This window comes from Kogia breviceps, chromosome 10 (assembly GCF_026419965.1).
Source record: "Kogia breviceps isolate mKogBre1 chromosome 10, mKogBre1 haplotype 1, whole genome shotgun sequence".
NCBI classification, from domain to species: Eukaryota; Metazoa; Chordata; class Mammalia; order Artiodactyla; family Physeteridae; genus Kogia; species Kogia breviceps.
Window position 1 is genome coordinate 79722804 of NC_081319.1, and position 20161 is coordinate 79742964.

Below are 20161 nucleotides of genomic sequence, written 5' to 3' on the forward strand. Positions count from 1 at the left end.
CAGAAACTAACACAACACTGGAAATCAACTACACTTCAATTTAAAAGGAAAGTTGAAAAACAGTCTTTAAAACATTTATTACTCAAAAAAAAGGGGGGGGGGTGGAATTCCCTGGCAGTCCAGTGGTTAGGACTCTGTGCTTCCACGGCAAGGAGTACGGGTTCTATCCCTGGTCGGGGAACTAAGATCCCACAGGCCACTGGGCGAGGCCAAAAAAAAAAAAAAAAAATGAAGTCAAGTTCCCAAGTGAAACTTGGGGAAGAAAGCAAAAGAAGAGAAGAGGAGCTTACTGTGATGGTTAACTGAATTTTTCAATTAACTAGAGGTTAGTCGGGAAGGAAAGAAAAAAACCTTTTTTGCTCCAACCAGTTGTTGGGGAAAATATTTATAAAATGAGCTATCAACTTTTGCCTGAGAAAAGAGCAATAAGAATTCCCAAAGTTTCCTTGTAAATGGAGGAATTTGTGGTTCCTCCATGGAAACCCTTCCTCTGCCACGCAATCCCATTGAAGCAGATGACTTGGAAGCCTTGCGTGTACATCCTGAACCAACCCCCTGAAAATGGTTTCGGAACGTAAGTTCCTGGTAACAGGCTGCTTTCCTGTCAACTGTAAAAGTAGAATGCCGCAGACTGCGACCCGACTGTACTTCCCACACTATTTCCCCTGGCAGTGTGAAATACACTTGAACCCGCTGCTTTTCAGTTTTCATAGCAATGTTTAGCCAGATACAGCGCTTCTGATTTCAAGCAAACAGACGCCTCAAAAAAAAAAAAAAAAAAAAAAAAACACGTCTTATTTAAAACCCCACAGGTAACTTTCAGCAGCAAGCCAGCTCTTTGTGGTTGCTGTGGTCGATTCTTCCAAACACCAAAAGGCTTCTTAGCCCCTGAGTCTTTTTTTTTTTTTTTTTTTTTTTTTTTTGCGGTATGCGGGCCTCTCACTGTTGTGGCCTCTCCCGTTGCGGAGCACAGGCTCCGGACGCGCAGGCCCAGCGGCCATGGCTCACGGGCTCAGTTGCTCCGCGGCATGTGGGATCTTCCCGGACCAGGGCACGAACCCGTGTCTCCTGCATCGGCAGGCGGATTCTCAACCACTGCGCCACCAGGGAAGCCCCGCCCCTGAGTCTTAATTTAGGTCAAGTTAACGAAGGCCCACGGTGTCTTACATGGAAACATGACTGCGTTTTCTTGTATGTGGGCCCTTTGCTTAAACCTTTGTAGTGCCAGGGACAGTGTGGCTTTGGGCAAACCACTAACTGTCATGTTCATTTCCTCATTTGTACAGTGGAGATACTCAGTATGGTCCCTGGGGATGAGCTGATTAACATTTTCTATAGAGTGGACTTATTTTTGGAAGTACCCCATCATTATAAATGTTCCATACACTGGGCGCTACAACTTAAGACTAAACGCGTTTCTGATGGAAACACACAGGCTTTATAGAGTAATGACAGAGTGTAAAAGGCTCACGCTTAACAATAACTCCTTCTTCCAAAGCCAGTATTTATACTTTTCTTCTGCCACAAAATTAAAAAAAAATAAATAAATAAAGGAAAACATGAAGAATGGGTGCAATGAGATTTTCCTTCCACTAAAATTGACTGGAAGCTAAATTCTAGGTCCACGAATCAGGTTTCACCTTATTCTTTTACTATGTAAACATGGAGTCAACTTATGTGAACCAGCCTGGATCAACCAGGTTCCTCACCGCGGGCCCCTCCCACTTCGGAGCGGATAAATACAAAGATGTCAGAGACAGCCACTACCTCCGGAGATCCCAGCCTCTCAGCCTAGCACAGGATCACACCAGGAGGAGGCAAGACCAGTCTGAACTAACCCACGACTTCGGTGTACCCTGCCCCGACCCCACTATCGCCACCAAAGGGAAAAGAAAAACCTGCGGAATATTTCAAGAGTATTTGTTGGGCAGCCACTGTGTGTTAACTTTGTTTGCTGGACTGAAAGCCCTTGAGAGATTTTCAGACAAAGAGTTTAGCACCAAGAAAATGAAGTCTCACTGATGAAGCACACAATTTGATGGGATCTGAAAGTGCTCTTCGTTTAGGAAACGAGTTTCAGGCAAAACTAAACAATCCAACTATAGGGAAAAGCAGTAGAATGATTAAACTAAATTGAGATAGCTACCGTTGGGGAGGGAGGGGGGTACGGTAGCTGTCCACTACTGGATAGGTGCACAGAGGGGACTTCCAGGGTATTCCCAAGGCTCAATTTCCTAAGCTGGATGGTGGGGAAACGGGTCTTCTTTTAATTTTATTATTGTATTTGATATTTATGTTATTATTCCTTTTAAAGCTACATACATACATATAACTATATAACACACATATATAGACATATATTTACATATACTTCATACCTATACATACTATGATGTGGTACACATAATGTTTTAAATGTTTAATTTTATTCGTGAGGAATCTCATGTAGAAAGGTTAGTGACTAGTTCAAGGTCGCCCAGCTAGTTAGTGGTACCTCTGTTGTGGTTAATAGGGAATATGGTATTTCAGAGGAACATTGCTACTTGCTGGAATTATGCTCCTAGGGCATAGTCCACATATGAATGCACTCGGCACAGACCATGGTGTGTGTGCTTCCTCCTGGCCTGTTATTACTGACCAAGAAGATGCTTGGAAAGTTTTTCTTTAGGGCTAGCAAGTGTAGTTCTTTCCTTTAAAACTATGGTACCTTTTTTTTTTTTTAATTTTTTTTATTTTTTATTTTTTTATTTTTATTTTTATTTTTTTATTTTTTCGTGGTATGCGGGCCTCTCACTGCTGTGGCCTCTCCCGTTGCGGAGCACAGGCTCCGGACGCGCAGGCCTAGCGGCCATGGCTCACGGGCTTAGTTGCTCCGCGGCATGTGGGATCTTCCCGGACCAGGGCACGAACCCGTGTCCCCTGCATCGGCAGGCGGATTCTCAACCACTGCGCCACCAGGGAAGACCCTTTTTTTTTTTTTAAAAAAAAAAAAAAAAAAAAAAAAAAAGGAAGTTTCAGCAAGCTTTTTCTGTACAGGGCAAGAATAAATATTTTAGGCTTTGAGAACCATACAGTCTCTGTTGCAAGTTCTCAACTCTGTTGTTAGGTGACAGCAGCCATGAGCAGTACAAATGAGCCCACGTGCTATAGTTCTCCAACCCCTGAAACTGTAGCAATTTAAAGACCATAGCTAGACTGTCAAATGGCAAAAACATTTAGAAAAGCATTGTGTTAAAAGAAACACAAACACACACAAAGCCCCCAAAATGAAAGTTCCTACCCCAATGAACAATCTCAATGTGAAATGATAGTAAAATAGAGACCAAATCCCTGCATGGCTGGGTGCCTTGGTCATCTGTCCATCAGCGTTCCGACAATTTTTATCTAGAATGGAGACAGTCACCACGTGTTGAATTAATCTAACTTGTTTAGCGTGATGCCAAATCTCTTTTTTCTTAGGTTGAAAAGCAATACAACCATCAACCCACAGAAGTGCTGATTGATAGGCAATGAGCTTAACTTCGCTTTTCTTGTGATGGCAGGTCCTGGAGCTCTGGAGAACGGCTGAAGTTTCCAAAGAAGTCATGAAGCAGCCAAGCCCTATAAACCGGGGGCTATGTCTGAGAAGGTGGTTTTGGAACCAGGGAAATGGCTTGTGACTTTTAAGGTGCAGGTAGTAGAAAGATCATAAACTTGCTAATCCCAAGATACAGTTTCAAACTCCATGACTTGTTAGTTGTGTGACCTCGAGCAAATGACCTCTAAGATTTCAGTGTCCTCATCAGTAAAACGAAAATACCACCTCTTATCTCATAGGCTGGGTAAGGAGATGTATGGGGTCAAGTATTAAACCTGTAAAGCACCTCGGTTCTCCTTCCTCTGTCCCCTCCATTTCTGGACGAGAGTCACTGGGGCAACGAAGCTGACAGACGGGAGAAGTTCTGCATAGACATCGGTTTTAGCACCAGGACCACAGGTGCAGAACAATGAAGCCGGGCACCAGCATCCTCGCCTCCTGGGTTTTTCAGAACCTCACCAGTATGTGTCCGAAGGGGCACCACTGCACAAGAGGGGCACCACCCACAGAAAGGCACATGTGAGAGATCAACGCTGCCCCCCGCCACACACAGGGCATCACAATGGGACTCGGGGGGTTCTTCCAAATGAGCGGACTCTACCCAGCTCTGCTGTGAGGGAGCTCAAGGAAAAGGCACGAGGTGAGCAGTTGGGTTATTGTGGAAGACATGGCATTTTCCCATGTGCTATAAAACTCTGAATCAGATATAATCTGGGTGACAACCCTCATCGGAGGCTCAATGTCAACGTCAATATGCAAAAAAAGTTCCTCCTCTATTAATACGAACCTGAATTGACCTTTACAAGAGAAGGTATTAACGCTCCTTCCTTTTGGAGATAAATATCTGAAATGAGCGCCATCATTAAGAAGCCATGGTAAAGCCTTCCCTAGAAGAGGCAGGAAGGACAGTGACGACGGAGCTGGAGGAAACAAAGGCCGTCTGGCCCCTACGACACAGCCCTCTGGATTTCATGCTGTACAACCATACTTCGTACAGAATGGGTACATCGAAGAGGTGAATGTGTTTATAAGCTTTTTGCTGGTACCACATCCTCATCATTTAAAAGATTCAGGTATTCCCACTGCATCACCCATCCTGGTTAAGTGTCATGGCAGTTCTCATTATTCTGCTAGGAAAAGAAATGGCGGAGGGGTGGGAACAAATAATGAGAAAACTCCCATGGAGGCAATTAGTATACAGACTCCTCCCACGACAGATGACTCCACAGTTACCCCTGTGCTGGTTTGCTGGTTTACACACACACACACACACACACACACACACACACACACACACACACACTCTCCTGAGACGTACATGTCGAAAACAGGCCATATGCTGTGATGAAGTGGGAGAGTGGCAGGGACATATACACACTACCAAATGTAAATTAGATAGCTAGTGGGAAGCTGCCACATAGCACAGGGAGATCACCTCTGCGCTTTGTGACCACCTAGAGGGGTGGGATAGGGAGGGTGGGAGAGAGGGTGATGCAAGAGGGAGGAGATATGGGAAACATATGTATATGTATAACTGATTCACTTTGTTGTAAAGGAAAAACTAACACACTATTGTAAAACAGTTATACTCCAATAAAGATGTTTAAAAAAAAAAAAAAAAAGAAGAAAGTCTCCAGTCCCTGCTGCTGTAATTATGCTGACCCAACTAGCATTCTTTTTTTGCAGTACGCGGGCCTCTCACTGCTGTGGCCTCTCCCGTTGTGGAGCGCAGGCTCCGGACGCGCAGGCTCGGCGGCCGTGGCTCACGGGCCCAGCCGCTCCGCGGCATGTGGGATCTTCCCGGACCAGGGCACGAACCTGTGTCCCCTGCATCGGCAGGCGGACCCTCCACCACTGCGCCACCAGGGAAGCCCCCAACTAGCATTCTTGATTTGTCTTTTCAGATGGGATATCACTGATTTCTGGGAGAGAAAATTCATTACCTGTTTTTCCCTTATTACCAGATGTGAAATGTATATTTTCATTCTTAAATGTATTATTATTAAAAGCATATTTTAAAGTCAAAAAAAAAAAAGAAAACAGGCCATATGAGCTCAAAATGACTTCCCTGCTACCAACAGCCTGACTCCCACCCCAAACATGCCCTTTATCGGCAAGTGCTGTGACCCCAGGCTTGCCAACTGCGGACACAAGGGCAAAGATGGACAGGACACATTAAACATCTGTACAGAACAACAACTTGTAAGTCAAGTTCAGAAATGTGAATAAACGTCTGGCTTTAGCATGCCATGATGGTCTTCCCTGTACAATGGCCATGTCCTCAGAGATGCCTTTTCTGGCCACCTTCTGCCCGAGCCCCATGTCTGCTTCGCTCACCATTACCCCCAGCTACTCCCGGAGCCTAGCACATAACAAAAGTACAATGACTATCTCTGATTGAATGAGTGAATGAATGAATGAATGAGTGAATGAATGAATGAGAGCCTTCTTACATCCCTCCCCTCTTGCCTGAACCTCCTCCCCACCATTTGTTAACCCATTCGCCCCTGTAACTTAAGTCCCTGAGAAAGAAAGGGACCAAATGGTATCCCAGCCTTGCTGTGTAGCCCTGCCAGATCTACAGTCTCTATGATGACAAGAAGGAAGGCCCACATGTGGCTGCCAATGGGGGAAACGCGGGCTTCCTGGCACGGGAACCCAGCTGTTGTGCAATAACCTCTCCCTCTTCCCATGGAGGGCGCTCCACTGAATCCATGTCACGGCCCAGAGCTCACGAGGCAAAGAGGTCCCACCATGGCGGAAACCTCCTCCAGAGATAAGCTATCCAGGCCACGGTCTGTCTGGCCTGATAACATAGTAAATGCTCCTAAAAGTAACAACCCCACATATGCATGTGTTTTTTTTTTTTTTTTGCAGTAACCAGCATGTCATAGGATGGTTAAAACATGCTATATCAGGACTTCCCTGGAGGTCCAGTGTTTAAGACTCTGTGATTCCATTGTAGGGGGCACAGGTTCAATCCCGGACAGGGCTTCCCTGGTGGCGCAGTGGTTGAGAGTCCGCCTGCCGATGCAGGGGACGCGGGTTTGTGTCCCAGTCCGGGAAGATCCCACATGCCGCGGAGCGGCTGGCCCCGTGAGCCATGGCCGCTGGGCCTCCGCGTCCGGAGCCTGTGCTCCGCAACGGGAGAGGCCGCAACAGTGAGAGGCCCGCGTACCGCAAAAAAAAAAAAAAAAACCGACAAGAAACACACTAAATCGAAAATGATCATTCCCAAAGCATCACACAGGAAACTACTTCATTCATGCCAGGAACTTGGTTTGCCCCAAGTTAAAAATACTCCTTTCCTATTGAGGTAAAAAGTTGGAGGGAGGCACTGTTTAGATTTCCTTTGAAACCCCAAAAGTGATTTCCAAAGCTGAATTCATCAGTACCTTGTTGAAGGTTCAGTGGGCAATCAATTACAAGCTCAGATGAATCCCGGGAACGGCTAAAAACCACCTGCAAAGGTCTCGTGGTTAATGGAAGAACTGTTTACCAAGGGCAAACTCTATCAAAGCAGTAGGAATGGAAGAGATAAATTTCACTGAGGCTGTGAGGACAAAGCTAATAACCTTTTCTTTCATTCCAGGAGGAAAACAAAACAACGCAAAACAAAAAATGCCCTCTTCCTCCCTGTCTTAGCCTCTGTATGAAGCGGTTCGTTTATTCATGTAATGAAAATGTACTGAGAACCCTTAGCACCAGACACGATTCTGGGCCTTGGGGACGTGGCAGCGAACGAGGCAAAACAAAATCCTTTCTCCTGGTGACGTCTGCATTCTGTTGGGGAACGCGGGAAGTAATAAAATATTCCACACAGGTGCACAGCCAGGAGGGCTGAGGAGTAAAAGACAGCAGGGGAAGGGGACCGAGGGGGCAGGGCTGCAACTTTAGATATGGGGCCTTCTCCCTGATATCTCAAAGAAGGCTCCACCGAGCTAACGTTGGAATCAAGCCCTAATGGAGGTGAGGGAGCAAGTCGTGCGGAGGGAACAGCAGGTAGAAAGGGAGGAAGGGTGCTGGCATGTACAAGGAGGGGCAGGAGAGCCAGTGTGGCTGCAACAATGAGTGATGGAGAGTGTGGTGGGTGTCAGAGGCTGGATACAAATGGCCAGGAGGGGAGTACAGATTGCACTGGGCCTTCAGGCTGCCGCTTCCCGTGCAGTGAAAAGTCACTGGGGGGCTTCCCTGGTGGCGCAGTAGTTGAGAGTCCGCCTGCCGATGCAGGGGACGCGGGTTCGTGCCCCGGTCCGGGAAGATCCCACATGTCGCGGAGCGGCTGGGCCCGTGAGCCACGGCCGCTGAGCCTGTGCGTCCGGAGCCTGTGCTCCGCAACGGGAGAGGCCACAATAGTGAGAGGCCTGCGTACCGCAAAAAAAAAAAAAAAGTCACTGGGGATTCTGACTTTTCAAGGACAGGACTGCCGCGATGTGACTTACATCGAACAGGATCACTCTGGCTGTTGTGAAAAAAATAAACTAGAAGGGGCACAAGGCAGAAGTGGAGCAACCAGTTCGGAGGCCATGGCAATGATCCAGGAGGGAGGTGACAGTGCCTTGGGCCAGGCTGGCGGCTGTGGAAATGAGGGCAAATGGTCGCCTTTCTGCATCTATTTTGAAGGTAGTGCTGACTGGATTGGCTAAGGGCTTGAATATGGGGTGAGAAAGCAGGAAAGGAGTTAAGGATGATGCTAAGGTTTTGCTTGGAGCAGCAGGAAGACCAGAGGGGCCACTTTCCGCGCTGGGCAACTGATGTGAACAGCACGGTTCGGGATTCAGGTTTTCACATCTTAAGTGGGAGGTGCCAGTTGGACATCTGGGTCCATCAGGCAGGTGGGAGGCTATCTGTATGTTGAGTTCAGGTACAAGATCCAGGCTGGGTAGATGCACTTGGGAATCAGCAGCAGATAGATGGCATTTAAAGCCAGGGGTAACCCAGGGAAGGGGTGTGTGTGGGTAGAAAAGGGGAGTGAGTCCTGAGCCCCGGGGCTCTCCATTATTCAGAGGTGGGGTCCAAGAGGAGGAACTAGCCAAGGAGCTGGAGAAGGAACAGCCAGAGAGGTGGGAGGAGAGCAAGAGAGGGTGGAGTCCAGGAAGCCAAAGGAAGGAAGTGTTTCAGGAAGAAGGGAACCAAGGGACCCAGTAGGCCATAGAGGAAAACTCACAACCGAACAATGCAGTTAGAATCGTGCTGTCAGACTATGTGGAAAAGAGGCAAGATTGGGGCTAAAACATTGCTACCATACTTTAGAGGTGCTAAAACATCTAAATGCACTTTTTAAAAACTGAAATATAGTTGATTTACAGTGTTCCAGGTTTACAGCAAAGTGATTCAGATATAGACAGATTGATAGATAGATAGATAGGTATTCTTTTTCAGATTCCTTTCCCTTATAGGTTATTACAAGATACTGAATATAGTTCCCTGGGCTATACAGTGGTAGGTCCTTGTTGGTTATCTATTTTATATACAGTAGTGTGTACCTGTTAATCCCAAATTCCCAGTTTATCCCTCCCCCTCTGCTTCCCCCTTTGGTAACCACAAATTTGTTCTCCAAATCTGTGAGTCTAATTCTGTTTTGTAGATAAGTTCATTTGTATCAGTGTTTTAGATTCCACGTATAAGTGATATATATGTTTTTAACCAATGCCTTTCCGTAGCTTGGTTGCAGTGTGCTTTTTTCCTTAGTGGCGTATAAAGTAATGGTGCGTCTCACAATCAGTGGTGTCTTAGATTTGACGAAATATAGTAAGAACTATTATTTTTTTAATTTATAAACTTGAACCCATCTAATATTTACAATCTGGCATACCATCAACAACCTAATACGTCAAATTCTGTTCATACGCTGCAAGGGTAATGACCAATTACTCGTGAAGAACGATCAACAGAATTAGAGAAATTCCTCCTTCTCTGCAAAATCTGCTTACATAATACCTGACCAGGTTGATTCAAGGACACTCATTTGTAAGGATTTTCTTTTCTACTTGTATTTTAGCCCTACATGGGGAAAATGCTGAAGTGTTTTTCAGTATCCCAAACACTGAAATTCAAAAGCTGTTCGATAAATTAGAGAATAAAATATACATTTAAAACATCAATACCTGTCCTCTAAAGCCTAGAGGAAGAAGCCATTGGTGGGTGGGCCTGGGAAGGACAACAGCCTTCCAAGGGCAAAGGCCACACCTTCCTTGACTCTGTGCACGAGATAATGCTTTTGAGGCTGTCCCAATAAGAAGCTTTTCTCCTGTAGTGGTTGTGTGTGCTTTGTAATTCTCAAACATCCTAGAGGTTCAACCGAAAGGTGCCGTTGGCTGGAAGTAGCATGACAGGAAGCAAAGGTGGCAAAGACCAGGGCTGGGGAGCGCGGGATGGAGAACAGCCCTCCTGTCCCTTCCTGCTCCCAGAAAATGACTGCGGCCCCGGGGGCAGAACAAGGGCACAGCCACCTCTTAAATGGAATAATCTGCTCCCTTCAGGCCGGCTTCCCGGTGTTTACACTTCAAGTCTACTTCCCGTAGGAAATTTGGGCTGACAGACAGGATGACTGTCTGGAATTTGGAGTCCAGGAGCCTTTTGGCAAAGGAAGGAGGGTTTCTTTGGTTGCAGCTGCTGCTGTCTGGGGCTGAGAAAACTACCACCAAGTTCAACAGATGTGAGTTCTAATTAGCACGACTCCATCACCTCTGACTTATCTGAAACAGCCTTTACGTTTTCAAACAGCCCTCAGAGCCTTCAGCCATTGGGTATCTGGATTTAAAAGTTTTCCATTTCAAGCAATCCAAGAAAACAGTGAAAAGGAGGAAATCGGGGTGACTTCCATGGAGGAAAACTCATTATTGCTGACAATTTTTCAGTTGTTTTATTTCAGAACAAGCTGGGTTTTGCTAAGGGAAATAAACTTTTCTTGATTGGGCACAATTTTTAAAAATCAACCATAGAGGGCTTCCCGGGTGGCGCAGTGGTTGAGAGTCCGCCTGCCGATGCAGGGGACGCGGGTTCGTGCCCCGGTCCGGGAAGATCCCACATGTCGCGGAGCGGCTGGGCTCGTGAGCCATGGCCGCTGAGCCTGCGCGTCCGGAGCCTGTGCTCCGCAACGGGAGAGGCCACAACAGTGAGAGGCCCACGTACGATTAAAAAAAAAAAAAAAAAAAAACACAACCATAGAAACTAGAAATTTCTAACATTGGAAAAATTAAAATCCAGATTCCAAGAACCAGAAAAATAAATCCAGATTTTAAGAATCAAGGGGCAGTGTCCAGAGTCAGATCAGTGCCTGAGTTTAAAGCCTAGCACTGCCCCTTTGTAGCTGTGTGACCTCGGGCAAGTGATTCCCTGTACCTCAGTTTTCCCACCTGTAAAATGGTGATGGTAGTGGCCTACCTCATATGGTTAAGAAAATTAAGTTAATATTCATAAAAAATGCTTAGAACAGGATATGGCATTCAGTAAGCATGATACAAGTCTTTGCTAAAGAAAAGTAGACAATGAAAACTTAATGGTAGCAGAAACCTTTCTTATAAGGTTAGAAAATTATATTAGTAAGTCATGGTTTAGTCCATCTTTTGCACCCCAAAATCACCTCAAGATCTTGCCTATGTGGGTGGTAGCAAACACTCCCTAATCTCACGTTAGAAAAATGTAAAGTGGAAAAGTACTTATTATTGCATTCCTAATGCACTTCATTCGTTCTTCATTTCTCAACACTGCTTATGGTGGTTTTAATAATTCCGGCGAAATGTTATGTCATTCGTGAAACCTGATTGAAGAGTATATTGATGCTGTTCAAATACATCCAAGGCACAGGTTTCAGTTACTCAGCATCTGTCCCTAACGAACCCCTGCAACTTCAGGGAAATATTTATAAGAGAAACACAATCACAATTCCACTCTTACAAGTCGATTGCATCTTACTGCTTCCCCTCGAAAGAGGATGAAGTCTGCAGAGTTGTGAAACTGGGGGATGGTTTTCCTTCATAAGCTCCAATAAAAACCACTTCTCTCAAACTGGCCCAATCCTAAAGAAGGAAGCACTTTTTCTCAGCCTATGGCTGGGATTTGTAAGGAACCAGAATTTGGGGAGGAAAGGAAGCATTTATTCTCAGCCTATTGTTGGGATTTGTAGGGACCCAGAACTGAGAACATGGTCGTTACTGAGTAAAACCTAAAGACAACAGAGATGGGAGGGGATGTGTTTCTGCTTGTTTGCTGGGTAAGCCAGGATGATGTCCTGTTTTGCTTTGCTTGAGCAGTGAGTTGTGGATGGGGGAAAGGATGGAAGAAATAAAAGGATGGAGGAAATAAAAAATATATTACCAGAAACTCAAGATCTAAAATAGAGCTCAGGCTCAGTATCTGAACCTTTTAAGTAAGTGCACTAAGCCAATTCTGTCCTGTTCCTTAAGCAGCATTGTTTTCCCTAAGAACAGTCTTTAGGTACAGATTGGGACGTCAAAGTTATGCAAAAACATGGATGGACCTAGAGATGATCATACTAAGTGAAGCAAGTCACACAGAGAAAGACAAACACCATATAATATCACTTATATGTGAAATCTAAAAAAATGATACAAATGAACTAATGAACTTATTTATGAAACAGAAACAGACTCACAGACATAGAAAACAAAGTTATGGTTACCAAAGGGGAAAGGGTGAGAGAGGGATAAATTAGGAGTTTGGGTTTACCAGATACAGACTACTATAGGACCTAATGTATAGCACAGGGCACTATATTCAATACCTTATAATAATCTATAATGGAAAAGAATCTAAGAAAGAATATAGATAGATCGATAGATAGATATAATCGAATCACTTTGCTGTACCAGAAACTAACATAACATTGTAAATCAACTATACTCCAATTAAAAATTTTTTTTAATTTAAAATTTTTTTTAAAAAGAAATAGCATCTTAGTATCTCATTCTACAGATTGAGCCCTTTGCCTTTTTGCTGCTGCAGGTACAAAATGGTCTGCTTGAGAAAACATCCGCCAGCTACCTTCACAATCCCTTTTGCAGTCCATTGAAAGGAGATGCTGTCTTTATATAACACATGCTTTAAGAAACTACACAGGGGGCTTCCCTGGTGGTGCAGTGGTGGAGAGTCTGCCTGCTGATGCAGGGGACACAGGTTCGTGCCCCGGTCCGGGAAGATCCCACATGCCACAGAGCAACTAAGCCTGTGTGCCACAACTACTGAGCCTGTGCTCTAGAGCCTGCAAGCCACAACTACAGAGCCCGTGGGTCACAACTACTGAAGCCCACACGCCTACAGCCCGTGCTTCCAACAAGAGAAGCCACCGCAATGAGAAGCCCTCGCACTGCTACAAAGAGTAGCCCCTGCTTGCCGCAACTAGAGAAAGGCCACGCGCAGCAACAAAGACCCAACATAGCCAAAAAAAAAAAAAAAAAAGACAAAAACATGGCACATTAAGCATTAACAATAGACTTACATCTTGATGGTACTTGGACCTGGTAATAAACTCTTAAATAAATTCTGAATGGACATTCAATTCCTGCTGCTGAAAAGGACATATTACAGGAAACCACAGTACAGTCCCAATCTACCAACAGAAAATTGCTATGACTCCAGAAAGGAAGGAAACATACAAAATGCCACAGCCTCTCAGTCTCCCATCCTCCTGGCCACATAAGGTCTCGTGATGTGTTTCCAACACTAGGATTCCACGGAAGTAGGGTAGCAGTTTCGTGGAGTTCAACTTTAAAACCATAAACCCGGGCTTCCCTGGTGGCGCAGTGGTTGGGAATCCGCCTGCCAATGCAGGGGACACGGGTTCGTGCCCCGGTCTGGGAAGATCCCACGTGCCGCGGAGCGGCTGGGCCCGTGAGCCATGGCTGCTGAGCCTGTGCTCCGCAACGGGAGAGGCTACAACAGTGACAGGCCCGCGTACCACAAAAAAACAAAACAAAACAAAAAACGGTAAACCCATGGAAGGCAGACAGGGGTGAGTGCAACCAAAAGAAGAGGCTCTTGTTGGTGAGAAAGATGGGAACCACTGGCCTGGCTTCACAGCGCTGGGGGTCTACATGGCATTCAGGAGCACAGCACCATCTGCTTAAGGTGGGTAAGGGTTAAGTGAGGTCCTACACGACCTTTTATACAGAATACACAGGACTAGGCGATTTTATCCCCACCCTCATCCTCTTGAACAATTCAGTGTGAAATGGACAAGGACCAGAAAACGATCTTATTATACAGGATTATCTGCTGCCCAGAACTCACTGCAATCAGATCAACAAGGTATTGTTTCCAGAGGCCTCTCTGAGCACCTGGAATGGTTTTTCTGAAACAGAACCTCTCTTTGTTATGGGATTTTACCTGGGTGTACCTTTGAGAATAGCAATTTGGAAACAGACCTTCCGTAAAAAAACACCTTAAACATAAACTTCCCAAAGCAAAATCCCAGCGGGGGGGGGGGGGGGGGGGTTTAAACTACTGGAAGAGATAATAACATCTGAGTGAGACAACTGTGATTTAGTTGGAAAAGTGTATTGCTGAAATACTGCTTTCTCGGAAGGTATGCTCAGATTTTGTTTGATTTGGCACTTCCATTCTTTCTACAAAATAGGATTGTTTCAAGGACACAGACATAGTATTTTACAAGGTTACAGTGGCCATAAGAATGCCTAAGATCATTGTATTAAATTGCTTTCTGCTGCTGGACCAGATTTACTTCTACAACTCCCTGTGTTCTCAAGAATTCTGAAAGCTGCACTGCAAGAGAGTTTAGAACTATAGCTGACCATAATCTAATCTATAAATCCAGCTACTAAAGTAATGGAGTCACTTCTTTAATAAAGTGAGGGCTTCCCTGGTGGCGCAGTGGTTAAGAATCCGCCTGCCAATGCAGGGGACACAGATTCGAACCCTGGTCCGGGAAGATCCCACATGCCCTGAGGCAACTAAGCCTGTGCGTCACAGCTACTGAGCCTGTGGTCTAGAGCCCTCGAGCCACAACTACTGAGCCCACGTGCTGCAAATACGAAAGCCGGCGTGCCTAGAGCCCGTGCTCCGCAACAGGAGAAGACACCACAGTGAGAAAGCCCGCACACTGCAACGAAGAGTAGGCCCCGCTCGCCACAACTAGAGAAAGCCCGCACACAGCAACGAAGACTCATGCAGCCAAAATAAAAATAAATAAATAAATAAATTTATTAAAAAATAAAATGAATAATGAGAGGAGAGTTCCAAATATTTACATAATTAAGCACAATGTGAAGATTTTTTTCTGCTAATTAGATATATTAGAACAAGTGTTCTGCCTGGCCCACCTTAAAGGACAATTTAATGAAATATAGGATACTAGGCAGGATCCTATACCAGAGGAAAAAGTATGCTGTCTATCAAGGGCCTTACTGGGTCAACTGACAACTATGGAATATGGACAAAAAATTAAAATATTGTATCCATATTAAATTTACTGAAGTTGAAAACTGTGCTGGTTTTTTAAGAGAATATCCTTACTGTTAGGAAATACATACTGAAGAATCTAGGCATAAATGGTCATAAAATGGTTCAGAAAAATTATTTTATGTCTGTATATATGTGCATATACATGCTATATATTGTGTACTATGTAACATTATATTATATAACATTATATATAACAGATTATTCTACATGGCACATTTTATAATATAAAATTTATATTTTTATAGAAAGAGAGCAAATGATAATGCAAAAGGGCAAAATGTTAACAACAGGTCAATCTGGGCACAGGTATATAGATATTCTTTGTACTATTTTTGTAATTTTTCCATACGTTTGAGATTATATCCAAATAAAAATTTTTTATTAAAAAGGAGGAAGAGGGCTTCCCTGGTGGTGCAGTGGTTGAGAATCCGCCTGCCGATGCAGGGGACAGGGGTTCGTGCCCCGGTCTGGGAAGATCCCACATTCCGCGGAGCGGCTGGGCCCGTGGGCCATGGCCGCTGGGCCTGCGCGTCGAATTGGACCCTCCCTTGCCCAGCTGGTTGCCTGCAAAGGGTTGTTTTATTCAAGTCTGTATAGGCTCATCCCAAGTCGGGGGTTCACCCCAGTCTGACTTTCACTTGGTTTGATCGTTCATATAAATTAGCAAAAAGGAGCAAAATGAGTTGTTTTTTTAAACTTTCTCTACATTTCTGATTTAAAAAGTAGCATGTACTTATTATAGAAAATTTGGGAAAAAGACAGAAAACTAATAAAGACGGAAAAAAATCCACATAAATCTCACCAAATCCCACCAAACTGGAAGAAACATCATTGTCATTTGGGCATATTTCCTTCAGTTTTTAGTCCCAAATTTTAAGAGAACTAGGATAATATTCTATAAAGTGTGTAGTGTGGAGCTTTTTTTTCTTCCATTCTTTAACCTAGTATAAACATTTTCCTATGTCATGGGTAAAAAGTACAATACTTCATAATAAAAACGTCAATGTCAACATAATATTCTACTATATAGATATGCCATAATTTACATAGCCATTTCCCTAAAACCAGCCCTTTGAGTATTTCCAGTTTTTATTTATTATAAATAATGCTGAATTAAAAGTTCAAGATCTTTGTGCTTATTTTTTAAAAATATTTCTGGTTTATAACTTTATGATAGATTCACAAAAATAGAATTGCTGGGCCAAAGAGTATAAACATTTTGTGTGTGTGTGTGGTACGCGGGCCTCTCACTGTTGTGGCCTCTCCCGTTGCGGAGCACAGGCTCCGGACGCGCAGGCTCAGCAGCCATGGCTCACGGGCCCAGCCGCTCTGCGACATGTGGGATCTTCCCGGACCGGGGCACGAACCCGTGTCCCCTGCATCGGCAGGCGGATTCTCAACCACTGCGCCACCAGGGAAGCCGGAGTATAAACATTTTTAAGACTCAATACAAAAGGCCAAACCACCTTTTAGGAAGTTAAGCTTACCCTTTTATCTTTAAGGAAAATGATCCCAAATGGCATTATCAAAACTTTGAGCTGAAATATCATTTAATATTAAAGAAAGGGAAGCTACTGCCATAGTCTGAAAACTGTAGTCTTCAGATCACACTTAGCTGCTAGGCCAAGTTCTATAAGCTATTTTTTGCCCTCAAAAGAGGAAGAACTGAAATATTCCAGCCTGTATCCACACACACTGACAACTAGGTAAAAGACACAGGGACCAGACTCAGATGATAACCGATATACTAAGCTTTGAGTGTCTAAAACCCAAAACACCTTTCTATCTTCCTAATAGAAATGTGATCCTAAAAAATATAAGGGGGAAAAGTACATGGGAGAAAAGTGATAGGAACCTAAAAGCAAGGTTCAAATTCAAAAAGGCAAATTTAAGACAAGTTGTTTTTTTCCTCCCTCAATTTTCTGATCAGTCTCCTGTGAAGAAGCAAAGGCTCCAAAGTCAGGAGACATGGATTCAGTCCCATCCGTCCAGAACCAAAGACTCCCCTGGGGTCAAGGCAGCCAAACCTCTCTGAACTTGATTCCCTCATTTGTTAAATGATGAGGTCAAACAAAGTCCCTAAAGGTCACTCTCAACGTCTCTGATGCCAAAACACTGTCCTCTAAATGTGCCATGGGAACAGATGGCAGAGGAGTTATTCTCTCTGAACGTATGCTGACCACCTCCTTTTCGGTAATGAGATCAAACAGCACTTGGCATTCCAAGGAGATTCCAGAAACTTTGCATGTCCCATTCCTTCTGCCCACAGGGACTAGGGAGGGAGAGGCGGGGGATCTGGAGGCAAGGGGAAAAGACGGGAGGCTCACCGTGGCCATTGCAGTAGTAGATCCACTTCTCCCGGTTCTGGGTGGGGGTCATGGATTTCTTGAGCCCCGCCTTTTCCACAATGGTGCTGGGATCCTGCCGGGGCCCCTTCTTCAGAGTCCTCGAGCTTTTCCGGATACTGCACACCACTATCACCACAAGCACCAGCAGCAGGAAAAGCACGATCATCCATGGCAGATGCTCGTTGATGTCAAAATGCTTGTGTGGGTTCTGCCTGGGATGGCCCCTCTTGAGGCCTTTGATGGGCGTGCTGGACTTCTCGCCCCCAGTGGCCTCCATGGATGGCAGCAGCTTCAGGATGTGTCTGTGGTGGGGGCCTTGCTGGTGGTTGACTACCTGGAGGTTTGGGAGGGTCTTGTTCATGCCTTCCTCCCCCTTCGCTGAGCTTGTGTTCTCAGGGACTGTCCCTTCCTGGATGCCACTCGGCACCTTTGGTCTAACAGAGGCAGAAGAGTTGGATTCTGTGGAGTTCATGCCTAGAAAAAAGAGTAAGGAAGGGGGGAGAGCTTTTCTATATGTGGGGCTCTGGACATTCCCTCCTCTTCCTAGTCATCTCCAAACCAGGCCAGATAATCCAAGAAAAGATGACCTTTGGAGCTTAAGAATAAATGGCATTGTACATTTTCATAAAGACCCTGACAGCACCTTTACGTAGAAGGTAAAAACTCAGCTGACCAGCTAAACTCACTTCCTCATGCCAAAACCAAGGGCATCCTCAGGGACCCAGTGTCTGAGCTTCACAGCACCTTCTCCTGTGCTGCACATATTGAGTCAACCCTTAATTGTTTTGATTATTCAGAAAACTAGTTCCAATTGAATGCCTTTGTCCTTTAGTTTCTTTATTGCTACTCTCCCACCAGTTGGCTATTTCATGATGCAGTGGTAAAATGGAGAATATGACTAAAATAAAGAAAAGAGCTCGAACTCCAATCTAAGTTTGACTAGTGAAAGGTTTGGTGAGACAGGTCAGTGAATAAAATAAGGCAGGACTTGCTTAGTATGTGCTAGTGATAAGAGAGGAACAAGATTTGGGCAGGGAGCCTAGTGGACTGCGTTCGGAGAAGCTTCCACAAGCATTCTCTATGAAGGAGTGAAAGCCTGGGAATTTGAGTCCCAAGAGACAGGACCTGGCCTGAATCAACCCCTGAGGAAACCTGGGCAGGTCATGGGATCTCTCTGAGGCTGTTTCTTCATTTCAACTGGCCGTTGTGAGAAGGCCCTCCTTATGGAGTCATCAGGAAGGTCAAATGTAACCACATGTGAGAGTCTGCTGGAAAGCAAGAGCTCACGTTGGCTACCATCTCACGAAAATTAAATTTAATCAAAAAGGATTTGAAAATAAAAACAATGTTATTCTTGCCTGAGGTTCAAATGAATTCCGAGGAAAACTGGGATATATTTAATGGAGGACATAAAGTCCTTTGAAAAAAAGAAATTCTTTTCTAGAGGTGAACGCTAGTTATCGTCAATGTGACACGGATGTACTTGAAGCTTCTGCCTTACTTTCCTTTTCGGGCCCACCTCAGATCCAACATTCATCCCTCCCTTCCAGAAGTTATGGTATTTTTCTCCCCTTCTTCTAACCTTCAGGCTGTGTCTCCCCAGGATTGACTTGGGTGTTGGAAAACTTTTAATCTACAAGGGACCTTAAAACAGCTAAATCACTCATTTATGGTGTCCCATCCCTAAGGCCACATGCTGACCTTGTTTCTCTCAGTTTTTATTTTCTAGCTTGATGTCACCTAGTTCTCAGATACTTGCTCCCCCCAATAGATAACTTCTGAGTCTCAATGTTTCTAATAGGTCCAAAGAAAGACTTTAAATAGCCACAAAACGCAAGCCCTTTCTTCAAGGGGTGACTTTGGAATAGACCAGATGGAGAAAACATCCTGGGTCCAAGCCCATTCTCGGTACCTCCACGGGGCACAAAGCCTTCCTCACATACAGAACTCATGAGGTCAAGTTACCTTTGGGAACATAAGTGGAGGAAGGGACTTCGTGGGGTTCCACATGCTCAGGGAGGGAAAGGCTGATTGTGCCAGGGGAAGGAGGGGTGGTGCTGGAGAGGGGCGGGAGCGTGCCACAGACGTTGTCTGCCTCCTTGGTCCCCATCCTGATCACCACCAGGTTCTGACTCAGACAGTCTGTGTATGCTCTGCATCTCATCACACTGGAAGGCACATCAGAGAAGGTCCCCCGAGCACACTGCTTACACCGCACGTCCTCTGTCTCTGTCCCCTTCTTCCGTACCCCCCAGCCCACAGGGCACACCGTGTGGGGGGCGCAGGTAGCATTTGACTGGAACATGCCAGGCGGGCAAGTGCATTCTCGGTCAGTCAAGGCAGCGCAAGGTAATTTCTCAATCATCGGCCAGGGGCACGGCTGACTACACTCGTGGCATTTCTCGATGCCATTCTCGTGTCTGGTAAAGGTCCCCATGGGGCAGCTGCTGCAGACGCGCAGGCTTGTGTTGGTACAGTGCTCAGACACATAGGTTCCTGCTGGACACTTGTCACAGGTAAGCACCTGGCCGGTGACACGGTCAACATGGTGGTATTTGCCAATGAGACCTGGGGCCTTCTGTTCCAGCTGAGCCCTGGTGGTACTGAGGAATCCAAGCTGAAAGAAAGAAAAAGCAGGTGGGGGGACAAAAACCAAGAAGGTGTTACACGGGAAGAGGAGGAGAAAGGATGGAAGCACCCCAACCCCACCGTCACCATCAGTCCCAAGAGAGGTCTGACCCGTTCTGTACCCTTTTAACACTGCGGCTGCAACGTAACACAGCGAGAAACAGAC

General features: G+C 45.3%; 1 protein-coding gene across 1 annotated transcript in view; it reads right to left on the reverse strand.

The window, feature by feature from the left end:
- The window catches only part of TNFRSF21 (TNF receptor superfamily member 21), a 66574-nt gene that overhangs the window by 27731 nt on the left and 18682 nt on the right, over positions 1 to 20161 (reverse strand). The window contains exons 2-3 of the mRNA XM_059076545.2: positions 19333 to 19984; positions 17347 to 17841 (exon numbers count right to left, since the gene is read on the reverse strand). Coding sequence (XP_058932528.1) covers positions 17347 to 17841; positions 19333 to 19984 — 1147 coding nt within the window. The remainder of the gene's footprint in view (positions 1 to 17346; positions 17842 to 19332; positions 19985 to 20161) is intronic.